Source organism: Solanum lycopersicum, chromosome 10 (genome assembly GCF_036512215.1).
Source record: "Solanum lycopersicum chromosome 10, SLM_r2.1".
NCBI classification, from domain to species: domain Eukaryota; kingdom Viridiplantae; phylum Streptophyta; class Magnoliopsida; order Solanales; family Solanaceae; genus Solanum; species Solanum lycopersicum.
Window position 1 is genome coordinate 2,360,951 of NC_090809.1, and position 12,371 is coordinate 2,373,321.

Consider the following 12,371-nt stretch of genomic DNA (forward strand, 5'->3'; position numbering starts at 1 on the left):
ATAATATATAATATAGTCCTTGTTACACAAGTAAAAGATGATATAATTTAATATTTAGTCATTTTTCCACTATAGAATATGGGAGGAAATAACATTTAATATGCTAACCATTTTGACTTTCATATTTCCTCCCCCCCCCCCCCCAAAACTTAGCAACCAAGTATTGGAAGTTTTGACCCTATTTCCATTTGACTTTGAATTGTAATTTAAAAAAAAAAATGAAGATACAAATGTTTATAATAAAATGATGTAATTTACTATAGTTAAATAATTTAATATAGTGAATATATACACATTAATAAATCATGGTTAAGTGATGTTATTGTATATTTATACATATGATGGTGCATCAAATAATTCTTATATACTCTTATGTGTATTGCTTCATCAACTTCAAATAATTTATCATTTTGTTTGTGTCAAGTAATTTCTTAATCATCCACTTGTTTTATACAAGTGTATATATGTAATACTAGTAGGAACAAAGAGCTAGCTATCAAATAAAAACCTATAATATGGAGATTCCATATAATAATAATTATTACAACTTAAATCTTGTATTATTTTCTTGTGCAATTATCTTAGTATTGATATGGGCATGGAGAATCTTGAATTGGGTTTGGTTCAAACCAAAAATGTTGGAGAAATGCTTAAGGCAACAAGGTTTCAAGGGAAATTCTTACAAGTTTTTGTTTGGAGATGTGAAAGAAATGATGAAAATGGGAAAAGAAGCTTTATCAAAGCCTATTGATTTCTCACATGACATGACTTGGCCTAGAGTCATGCCTTTCTTCCACAAAACCATCAATAATTATGGTATGTATTCAACCTTAATTACCGCTGGATTTGAAGTTTATAAATTCAGAACGATGCGATTTATGACAGACATAATACATAATTGTTTTCTTTAATTTGACCTTAACTGACATCCAGTGGTGGATCCAGAATTTTCGTTCATAAGGTTCGAAAAATAAAAATATAAACATGTAAACAAGTCTTTCAAAATGGGATCGTTGAATATTTTTGGGTTTAAAATCACACTTTTAGCACGTTTTTTTTAAAAAAAATAAAGCTAAAAAAATGCTTGAAAAACAGAACTAATTTTTCTTTTATTTTTTAAAATACACTGAAACTAAAAAGGAAAATAAATAGATGTTGTCATAGGGATTTATACTAGGGGCATCCAGCTTAATATTCAGGGGTCTTGCCACTCAGCCATCTATTTTTCTATTTGTTATTGAAGGGGTTCAAAATATATATACACATCTACAGAAATACATAAAATTCACCTTATATATATCATGTATTTTTTTGTTGAGGCGGTTCGGGTGAACCCCCTGGACCAAACACGGGTTCGCCCCTGCTGACATTCACATTTTTTAGGTATGAACAAGTAGACACTTAAACTTGAATAAATCGATCTGAGTCCTTTCACTATCTTTCATTCAAATTGTATGTAGGTAAGAATTGTTTTGGTTGGTATGGTCCAAGACCAGCTGTGGTTATAGTGGATCCTGAACTTATAAGAGAAGTGTTATCAAAGAATTACATTTATCAAAAGCCTCCTGGTAATCCATTAACTAGATTGGCAGCAAATGGGCTTGCTGGCTATGAAGCTGATAAATGGGCCAAACATAGAAGAATTATCAATCCTGGTTTTCACCTTGACAAATTAAAGGTATTTATTCATTTATTAATTTAAAACTATATGTCCTTTCAATTTTTATAATAAGAAAAAAATTGTAGTTATTGTTGACTTGTTTAAGGTTTGGTTCTTATTTTTTTTTTTTAAAAAAAAAATCATTATATAAGGGGAATGAGGATTATAATGAGAGTTGGACCACTTGTATGAGATATTCTTATTGATATCATCATATTATAAAGGGAAAATACCCAAGTACCCCCTCAATCTATGCCCGAAATCCCAGAGACACACTTATACTATACTAAGGTCCTATTACCCTCCTGAACTTATTTTATATGTAATTTTCTACCCCTTTTTAGCTTACGTTGGCACTAGTTAAAAAAAAAGTTAACTATCGTTGGACCCACAAGATAGTACCACGTAAGCTAAAAAAGGGTAAAAAATTATTAATAAAATAAGTTCAGGAGGGTAATAGGACCTTAGTATAGTATAAGTGTGTCTCTGAGATTTCGGACATAGGTTGAGGGGGTACTTGGGCATTATCCCTATTATAAATATAAGTGTTACATAAATTAAAATCATTTGATTATCTAGGGTGAGTTACCATAGGTTGATTCAAATATATTGCTTTCGGCTCTAACTATGTGTAGATACAACGATGATATCGATTACACAAATCTTGATAGTTTTGATACAAATCATGTATATGTGATAAGAAAATTAGTAAATATGTACATAAACTAAATTTAGAGTCCATTGACTAGCATTTAAAGTTGCTATTATACAATCTAGAAAAGCATAAAGTTCAAATAATCCTGAATCCATCTCTGTCACGAGGTGGATATTGTAGTCCTTAATTAAGGTATGAGTTCACAAAAACACCATCACTTTTGTTTATACCCTTTATTTGTATTTGAAATAATTGTTGAAATTCATTAACTTCGTGATCAGGATCCACCACTATCTATGTGTACATACATAAATTGACTTTAGATTTTGAATTTGCTTCTGGTATTGATTTTGATACCGTCTAATGCTTAACAAGCAGCATATGCTTCCCGCGTTTCAATTGACTTCTTCGGAGATGTTAAACAAATGGAAAGAAATCATCTCGAAAGAAGGATCAGAGATAGATGTGTGGCCATATCTTCAAACTTTGACAAGTGATGCAATTTCTAGAACTGCATTTGGTAGTAGTTATGAAGAAGGAAAAAAGATTTTTGAACTTCAAAAGGAACAAATGGAACTACTTTTACAAGTAGCACGTTCATTATACATCCCAGGATGGAGGTACAATTATCTAATAATCACTACTTTGAATTTTTGTAAATGTTCCCTTTTAGGTTACTATTTAAATTTTGTCTTTATTTTTAAAAGTCGCCCAAATATAACTCTTAGAAAATTATCCTTTTAGACAACGTTATACACAAGGCTAATGTTTGCTCATATAAGGACATTATTATGATGTCGTCAAACATTTGCTAATTATAAAATATTTTATCGTGTTTTAACATTTTTTCATAAGATTTTCTGATAGCATCTAAAAAGGTCTAGAAATTGCAAGAGAAATAAAAAGGTCATTTACAAAGCACTTGTTCATTATGTATCTATGAGATCGAGTATGAAATTTTATTTATTCACTTTAAATTGAATATCTCATGTTTCACTCCCTTTCCAGCTAGGATTGGAAATCCTGTATGTTACATATCCAATTGAGTCCTCGGACTTTCGAAATAGTGAAGAAGAAGTTATGAATCTTTCGCCTGATTTTGTAGTCCATCATAAATGTTATTTTTCTAAAGCAGGTCAAAAAATTAATAATGCATGAGATCGCTCTTCGTCTGGACATTTTCTTTTGTTCAAATTATAACTGAATATAGAAGATCATTTCATCGAAATATTTCTTGAGTTCAACTTCATATTACTTAATTTCTTGAACTAACCATATAGGTTTGTACCAACAAAAACAAATAGAAGGATGAAACAAATCTTTAATGAAGTGGGAGCATTAATATTAGGAATCATTAACAAAAGAATAAAGATGATTGAAGATGGAGAAATACATGATGACTTGTTGAGTATACTATTAGCATCAAATTTACAAGAGATCCAACAACATGGACATAAAAAATTTGGTATGAGTATTGATGAGGTCATTGAAGAGTGTAAATTGTTTTATCTTGCTGGCCAAGAGACTACTTCAGCTTTACTTGTGTGGACAATGATTTTATTGTCCAAATATCCTATTTGGCAACAAAGAGCTAGACAAGAGGTTCTACAAGTGTTTGAAAGTGATGAATTTGACTATGACAAGTTGAATCACTTAAAAGTGGTAAGTATACAAATTTTTGTATAAAAAAAGAATTTCGCGTTTATATATTGTTAGACCAGATCATTTATAATCACACATTACAGAGAGTGTTATTTTATTTTGTTAAGTCAGCATAAAGATACTCTTCACATAATATTCAACTATTTGTATCTCTTACATGTTGTCATGATGACACTAATCACTAATGATATTTTTCTTTTGAATAGGTGACTATGATATTAAATGAGGTTTTAAGGTTGTATCCATCAGCATATTTTATTAATAGAGTGGTGACTAAAGACACAAAGCTAGGAAATTTGTGTTTACCCTCTGGGGTGCAACTTTTATTGGGAACAATTTTGTTGCATCATGATACTGAAATATGGGGAGATGATGCAATGGAGTTCAATCCTGAGAGATTTAGTGATGGAGTAGCCAAAGCAACAAAAGGACAACTTGTGTTTTTTCCATTTAGTTGGGGTCCAAGAATATGTATTGGCCAAAACTTTGCTATGTTAGAGGCAAAAATGGCAATAGCCATGATTCTCAAACACTACTCCTTTGAACTCTCTTCATCTTATGCTCATGCTCCTCATCCACTATTGCTTCAACCTCAATATGGTGCTCATTTGATTTTGTACAAGTTGGAGAAATGATCATTTGGAACTTATTATTAGATTTATATCATTGTAATCATCAGCTATATATGAGTGAACATGTTTTTCTTGTAATAGATCACACACTTCAGTCAATATAATTATGTTGGGTGGTTTTGAATGCCATTTGTTTAGAGATATTTCAAAATATATGTATTTTACCTCTAAATTAAGAGTTTTGTTATCTTTACATTTAGATGCATATACTTTTGCTATCAGATACACTAAAATAGGATAAGAGGCGAGCAAGATGAGGAGAAAACGAGCGGGAGTTTGTTATGTATCCTAGAGATACACACTATATACATGTATATGTATGTATATGATGTGATTCGCATGTATCTGTGATACATAGGAGAGTGGCGAGCAAGATGAGAGAGAGGCGAGTGAGATTTGTTATGTATATGTATATTCACTTGGATATAGTGTATCTTCAAATAAATGTATCTGGACATATCTGAACACATCCGTGAAAGTCACAAGGAATTAACTCAATGTTTAAAAAGGCTAAAACAAGTCCAGAAACTCAAGAAAATCAACCAAGACCTCAACTAGACCTAAAATCATCACCCGAACCCAAGAGAACTCTTGAAATTCTGATCCAAGCACCAGAACCCCGAATATTGACCAAAGTCAATCCAAAGGTCAAATTTCAAAAAAATCACAACTTAAGACCTCAAATCATAAAAAAGACTACAACTATGAAACCAACAACTTTCGTAGATTAGCATTCACATTTCAAAACTGATGAAATTCCATTGCGATACTTGAAACTCCAAAAGACACCGAAAATCATTTTTTTTAACAACTTATATTTTAAAACTCAAAATCAACTTTCAAAACTCAACCAAAAACAATTCAGGGTCGATATCAGAAGGGCCAAAAGAGTAAATTCACAAAACTTTCCAAAACTGACCGACTAGGTTATTGAATGAAGAATGAAAGAGGAAAATCATAAACATAAAGTATACTAATATTATTATAATAAAGTACTCCACTCTTACACAAAACAATATATAACTTCACTTATACATAACTACTATTATATATGTCAATCCTTATTATACTCCTACTTACTTGAACTATATTAAAGAACAATACATGTAGGACATATCATGACTCAAAAGACAACACATGATAATCACTTCTACAACTTGTGCATGATCAATTGAGCACCATATTGAGGTTGAAGCAATAATGGATGAGGAGCATGAGCATAAGATGGAGAGAGTTCAAATGCATAGTGTTTTAGAATCATGACCATTGCCATTTTTGCCTCTAACATAGCAAAATTTTGCCCAATACATATTCTTGGACCCCAACTAAATGGAAAAAATACAACTTGTCCTTTTGTTGCTTTTGATATTCCTTCACTAAATCTCTCTGGCATAAACTCCATTGCATCATCTCCCCATATTTCAGTATCATGATGCACTAACATTGTTGCCAATATGAGTTGCACCCCAGGGGGTAAACACAAATCCCCTAACTTTGTTTCTGTATTTACCATTCGATTAATCGCGTATGCTGATGTATACAACCTTAACACCTCGTTTAATATCATAGTCACCTATAAAACATTAAATCACAAATTAATATAGCCATTAAAAATATTGATTTAGATAAAGTAGAATTTACAACTTGATTGCTATTTTGATGATATTTAGATGAACTTGAGTGACATTATCATTTGAAAACTTTTGGTGATATTAAGTATGTTGAAAGTTGGCTGATGAGTATGACCTAGTAGTCAATAATGTGATATGAGTAAAAATCAACGAAAGAGACTATACTTCAAATTCAAATAGAATCGACATAAAAACTCCAAGAATATTTTTCTCATCTACCTAATGTTTGGTTGGTGGGGTTTCCTAAAATATATTTATATATAACGTATCAAATTGATGTACGACTTGCAAATTGACCTAGATACCACCTTAATAACAAAAAAAATCAAAATAATTGAACATTTGTATGGAATACTTACCACTTTTAGTTGATTCAACTTATCATAATCAAGTTCATCACTTTCAAACACTTGTAAAACCTCTTGTCTAGCTCTTTCTTGCCAAATAGGATACTTGCATAATAAAATCATTGTCCACACAAGTAAAGTTGAAGTAGTCTCTTGTCCAGCAAAATAGAACAATTTACACTCTTCAATAACCTCATCAATGCTCATACCAAATTTCTTATTCCCATGTTGTTGTATTTCTTTTAAATTGGATGTCAATAATATGCTCAATAAATCATCATGTGATTCTCCAGCTTCAATCATCCTCAATCTTTTATTGATAATTCCCAATATAAGTGCTTTTACTTCATAGAAGATTTGCATCATCCTTTTGTTCTTTTTAGTTGGCACAAACCTATAGTTCATGATCATGATAACATTTATTATTGTCACAAAAATCAATATACAAGAAATGTCATAGAGTACTTAGAAACACGTAAATATACTTCTTGAAGATAGTTGAAGTTTGTTTCACGAACTAATAAAATGATCATAACACAATACTATCTTTCACATTCAACTATACCACATGTTCTTTTCAAAAGAAAAACGGTTTTAGTCCTTGTATTATTTAATGATGCATATTTAACCTAGTGTTGGTGATTCTAAATGCTTGAAGAATTATGTATATAAAGTCTGCAATACGAAAATTTTATGCAATTTTCCATCCTAGTATGACGTACTTATTTTCAAGCATGTTTAACGTAGGAGTTTTATTCAGAATTCATAATAAAAAGAAAATAATATATTTATTTATTTATTTTTATTTTCTTACCTCCATCCTGGAATGTATATTGAACGTGCCATCTTTGAAATTAATTCGATTTGTTCTTTTTGAAGTTCAAAAATCTTTTTTCCTTCTTCATAATTACTGCCAAAAGCAGTTCTTGAAATTGCATCACTTGTCAATGTTTGAAGATATGGCCACACATCTATCTCTGTTCCGTCTTTTGAGACAACTTCCTTCCATGTGTTCAACATTTCGTTGATAGTTAATTTGAACGCAGGTAGCATATGCTGCACATTAATAAGAATTATGACAAACTTAATGTTTATATATATTTAATAAATCTACTAACACACTTCGGTCGTTAGAATCAAATTACGACAAACAAATTGAAACAAAAAGAGTATAACAAAAGTTTCAAAGTGGCTAAAACCTTCAACTTGTCAAGGTGAAAAGCTGGATTGAGAATCCTTCTATGTGTGGCCCATTTATCTTTTTCATGGGCCGCAAGCCCAGATATTACCAACTTAGATAATGGGCTGCCTCGTGCCTTTTGATAAACATAATTCTTTGTTAACACCTCCCTTATCAATTTGGGCTCTGTGATGAGGACTGCTGGTTTGGGCCCAATCCACACAAAACAATTCTTACCTACAAAATCGAAGTGAAACGGAAAATTACGCGATGTAACAAACTTAAGTTTATTTATAATTTTTATATGTATATGTGTTGTATGACGATCACTATACGTATGTATGCTTGTATGTATATGTATCTATGACGGTACGACAAAATGTATGTATACATGTACGATTGTATGTATGTATGATATGTTTTGAAAAGAAATGTTATACAATTATACAATTACTAAGTAATTTTTTGTATGAAACACATGGATTGATAACCACACAATTTCTATCTTATCACATCAGTACAATATAAGAGCTTTTAAGTCATATAAAATGTGTAATTTACACAATAAACTCATCTAAAAAGATTATTTACTATCGTAGATACATGTGATCTGATGATATAAAAGTGTATACATCAACGATATTAGTAAAAACTTCTACATTTATCTGATCAGCTAAAAGATAACAAATAGTAAATACGTAAAAGAGGATCATATTTTCCCATTTACTTACCATAATTTGTGATGGTTTTGTGGATGAAGGGGTTGATTCTAGGCCAAATCAAGTCATGTGAGAGATTGATGGGCTTGGATGTAGCTTCTTCAATCATCTTCTTCATCTCTTTCATATCCCCATACAACAACTTGTATGAATTTCCTTTGAGACCTTGTTGTCTTAGTTGTTTCTCCAACTTTTTTGGTTTGAACCAAACATGATTCAAGATTCTCCATGTCCATCTCAATACAAAGATAATTGCAAATGAAAATATTGCAATTTTTAAGTTGTAATATGATATTTCCATTTTGTTTTCTATATTGATAATACCAAGTTTCAATGATCTTTATTATGATATTGGTCCCATATATATACATACTAACTACTACTATATGTAATGAGAAGAAAGTGATGTTTTAAATTAATAAATTAAAAGTCATAAGGGGTTGTTACTTGTTTGGTTAATGGAAGAAGGTAATATATCAGATACATTAAGTTTGAGATAAATTTATATCTTTAATTTAATTTTATAATGTATTTATTTCATTCAATTTGATATTATTTTATCTCATCTTCTACGTATTTAAATTAATTATTAAATTATAATTTCAAAATAACTTAATTCGTAAATCAAGATAGTGACCGTAGAATTTATTGCACACGTTTTTTTAAAATTCAAAAAAACCCATAGAATTTATTGCACGTCATGCTCTCTATCAATCTCTTTCTTTCTCTCTGTGTATAGACTATTTAATTTGGACTTGTCTACTCTTATTAAATTAAGAGTAATATTCCCTTTTAGAAAGAAAAAAAAAAGGTCTTTTACTATATATTGATGTAGATATTTGAAGCAAAAGCAATATAAATAAAATACAACAATGTCATAGAATTTGAACCTTGACTTAAAGTTGAACCTTTTAACTTAATTTGAACCTTGAATTAAAATAATATGAACCTTAAATTAAATTGAGCCTCGGAAGAAGATTAGTCTTTATTGAACCTTAGATTAATTTAAATTAAGATAGTACTTTCTTCCGTTCATTTTTACTTGTTATATTTTTATTTGGCATACTTATCAAAATAATAATAAATGATATAGGTATTGTTGAATCCATCCCATTTTTTTGTCAACTTTAGCCATTCAGTTGCTACAAACAATTGTTAAAAAGGAATAGTAATTGGAGTTGAAAATAAAATATTTGGTGATTGACAAATTGATAAGATTTGCAACAATTTTTGACTTTACTTATATTTAACTATGTCATTAGTGACACAAATATGGCTTTATTCTTCTATGAATAGAACATTCTTGGTCATTTGTAGAACTCACCAAATTAGAGATAAAAATCGTTTTGAGAGCATAGTGCGATATTCCATAGACTATACAAGAAAAATAGTCTGTGAAGAAAAATAGAGTGTGAGCGATATATTAGTAAGGTGAAAACCAAAAAAAGTGTTGTTCCTTTTGAGTGTGTAGTAGTCACTTTGATTATTGTATTCGTGATTACACGGTATAAAATTTCTTACTATAGTGATATCAGTTACTCCTCTTGGCCCGTGATTTTCCCCTTATTTAGAAGGGTTTCCACGTAAAATTCTTGGTGTCATTATTTTTCCATTTTATTTCCATTACTTTTACCATATATATTATTGTGTTTATTCGCGTTTTCCCAACAGGTATTTTATCAAACTCTCTATTAAATGATATCTTGAAAAAATGATTTGAAAAATAACTATTTAATATTGAGAGTAAAACATGAAAAAAAAAGTTATTATTTTTTTTTATACGTCAAAGGTGATAAATAAAATGTTATTTTAGTTATGTGACCTTTTCTAAAGCAGATCAACAAAAAAAAATGCATGAGATCTTCATCATGACATTTTCTTTTGTTCAAATTTTAAGTAAATATAGAAGATCATTTCTTCGATAACATTTCTTCAATTCAACTTCAGATTACTTAATTTCTTGAATTAATCATATAGATTTGTACCAACAAAAACAAATAGAAGGATGAAACAAATCTTTAGACTTTAATGCAAGTAGGAACATTGATATTAGAAATCAACAAAAGAATAAGGATGTTGTGCAAAAGGTCACATTTTAGTTTATAATTTTTCAATATATATATATCGTTAGGAGCTCATTTATAATCATACATTACAGAGAGAGTGTTATTTTGTTCTGTTAAATCCGCCTAAAGATACTCTTAACATAATATTTAACTATTTGGATCTCTTATATATTGTCATGATGGAACTAATTACTAGTGATATTTTTCTTTTAATAGGTGAATATGATCTTAAATGAAATTTTAAAGTTGTATCCATCAGGATATTTTATAAATAGAGTGGTGACCAAAGACACAAAGCTTGGGGATTTGTGTTTACCCTCTGGGATGCATTTTTTGTTGGGAACAATTTTGTTGCATAATGATATTGAAATATGGGAAGATGATGCAATGGATTTTCAATCCTGAGAGATTTAGTGATGGAGTAGGAAAAAAAAACAAAAGGACAACCTGTGTTTTTCCCATTTAGTTAGGTCCAATAGGGGCGGACCTAGAGGTTGCCGAGGGCGTTCATCCGAGCCCTCTCGACAAAAAATTGTGTTATATATTTAAGGTATTTTTTAAAAAAATTATGTCAATATATTGATTTTGAACCTCTTCAATGTAAGATTAATTTTCTAAACTCCCCTAGAGGTTACAAGTTTGAATCTTAGGCACTACTCTTTTTTTCTCGAACCCCCTAAATAGAAATTCTGGATCCGTTACTCGGTCCAAGAATATGTATTAGCCAAAACTTTGCTATGTTAGAGGCAAAAATGAAAATAGCCATGACTCTCAAACACCATGCATTTGAACTTTCCACATCTTATGCTCATGCTCCTGATCCACTATTGCTTTAACCTCTATATGGTGCTCATTTAATTTTATACAAGTAGGAAAAATGATCATTAAGAAGTTATTAGTATTAGATTTATATCATTGCAATCATAAACTATATATGAGTGAACATGTTTTTCTTGTAATAGAGATCATTATACACTTCAATCAATATAATTATATATGTTGTGTGGTTTAGAATGCAACGTGCTTGGAAATTTTCAAAATATTATGTATCTTAACCAATAATTAAGATTTTCCTATCATATATTGAGATAGATACATATTTTTTCCCCATTGAATATATTAAAATAGGGTGAGAGACAAGCGAGATGGGAGGGAGGCGAGCGAGAGTTTGTTATGTATCCCAGAAACATGTAAATCACGATAGGTAAACAATATTTACATGTATATTTATGTATTTGATGTGATTCACATGTATCTGAGATACCAGATAACGTAAGGGAGTGACGAATGAGATGGTAAAGAGGCGAGGACAGCAAGTGAGATTTGTTATATATCCCGGATACGTGCAAATCCATTTGAATACAGTGTATTAAGATAAATGTATCTGGACATATGTGAACACATTCGTGAAAGTCACAAGGAATTAATTCAATGCCTAAAAAGGTTAAACAAGCTCTAAATCTCACAAAATCAACCAAGACCTCAACTAACCCTAAAATCATCCCCCGAACCCAAGAACTCTTGAAATTTCGATCCGAGCAGTCGGACCCCGAATATTGACAGAGTCAATTCAAAGGCCAATTTTATAAAAATTCATTACTTAGGACCTCAAATCATAAAAAAGACTCCAAATCTGAAACCGACAACTTTTGCAGGTCAAATTTCATATTTCGAAAGTGATGGAATCAATGAATTCCATTTCGACACTTGAAACTCCAAAAGACACCGAAAATCATTTTAATTTTTAACAACTTATCCTTTCAAGCTCAAAAATTAGCAAATTCTCAACTTATAACTCAAAGTTCAAAACTCAACCAAA

The 12,371-nt window shown here is 30.4% G+C and overlaps 2 protein-coding genes across 2 annotated transcripts; one reads left to right on the forward strand and one right to left on the reverse strand.

The window, feature by feature from the left end:
* Positions 1 to 246: 246 nt before the first annotated feature.
* On the forward strand, positions 247 to 4,781 carry LOC101248145 (cytochrome P450 CYP72A219-like). Its single transcript, XM_004248152.5, has 5 exons — positions 247 to 816; positions 1,461 to 1,678; positions 2,694 to 2,935; positions 3,596 to 3,977; positions 4,184 to 4,781. Exons 1-5 carry the CDS (start codon positions 516 to 518, stop codon positions 4,610 to 4,612), a joined length of 1,572 nt encoding a protein of 523 aa, XP_004248200.1. The 5' UTR covers positions 247 to 515; the 3' UTR covers positions 4,613 to 4,781.
* A 786-nt stretch (positions 4,782 to 5,567) lies between these two features.
* Positions 5,568 to 8,842, reverse strand: LOC138337062 (cytochrome P450 CYP72A219-like). Its single transcript, XM_069290652.1, has 5 exons — positions 8,499 to 8,842; positions 7,787 to 8,004; positions 7,402 to 7,643; positions 6,600 to 6,981; positions 5,568 to 6,182 (listed from the first exon to the last, which is right to left on the reverse strand). Exons 1-5 carry the CDS (start codon positions 8,785 to 8,787, stop codon positions 5,760 to 5,762), a joined length of 1,554 nt encoding a protein of 517 aa, XP_069146753.1. The 5' UTR covers positions 8,788 to 8,842; the 3' UTR covers positions 5,568 to 5,759.
* Positions 8,843 to 12,371: the final 3,529 nt, after the last annotated feature.

Bases quoted from the DNA above. Each gene is read 5' to 3' on its own strand.
- LOC138337062 (XM_069290652.1), bottom strand. From the start codon at position 8,787: ATGGAAATATCATATTACAACTTAAAAATTGCAATATTTTCATTTGCA. The intron at 6,982-7,401 runs GTAAGAAAATAA...CATGAACTATAG, and splicing joins ATATACATTCCAGGATGGAG to GTTTGTGCCAACTAAAAAGA. The intron at 6,183-6,599 runs GTAAGTATTCCA...AATGTTTTATAG, and splicing joins AGTTGAATCAACTAAAAGTG to GTGACTATGATATTAAACGA.
- LOC101248145 (XM_004248152.5), top strand. From the start codon at position 516: ATGGAGATTCCATATAATAATAATTATTACAACTTAAATCTTGTATTA. The intron at 2,936-3,595 runs GTACAATTATCT...CTAACCATATAG, and splicing joins TTATACATCCCAGGATGGAG to GTTTGTACCAACAAAAACAA. The intron at 3,978-4,183 runs GTAAGTATACAA...TCTTTTGAATAG, and splicing joins AGTTGAATCACTTAAAAGTG to GTGACTATGATATTAAATGA.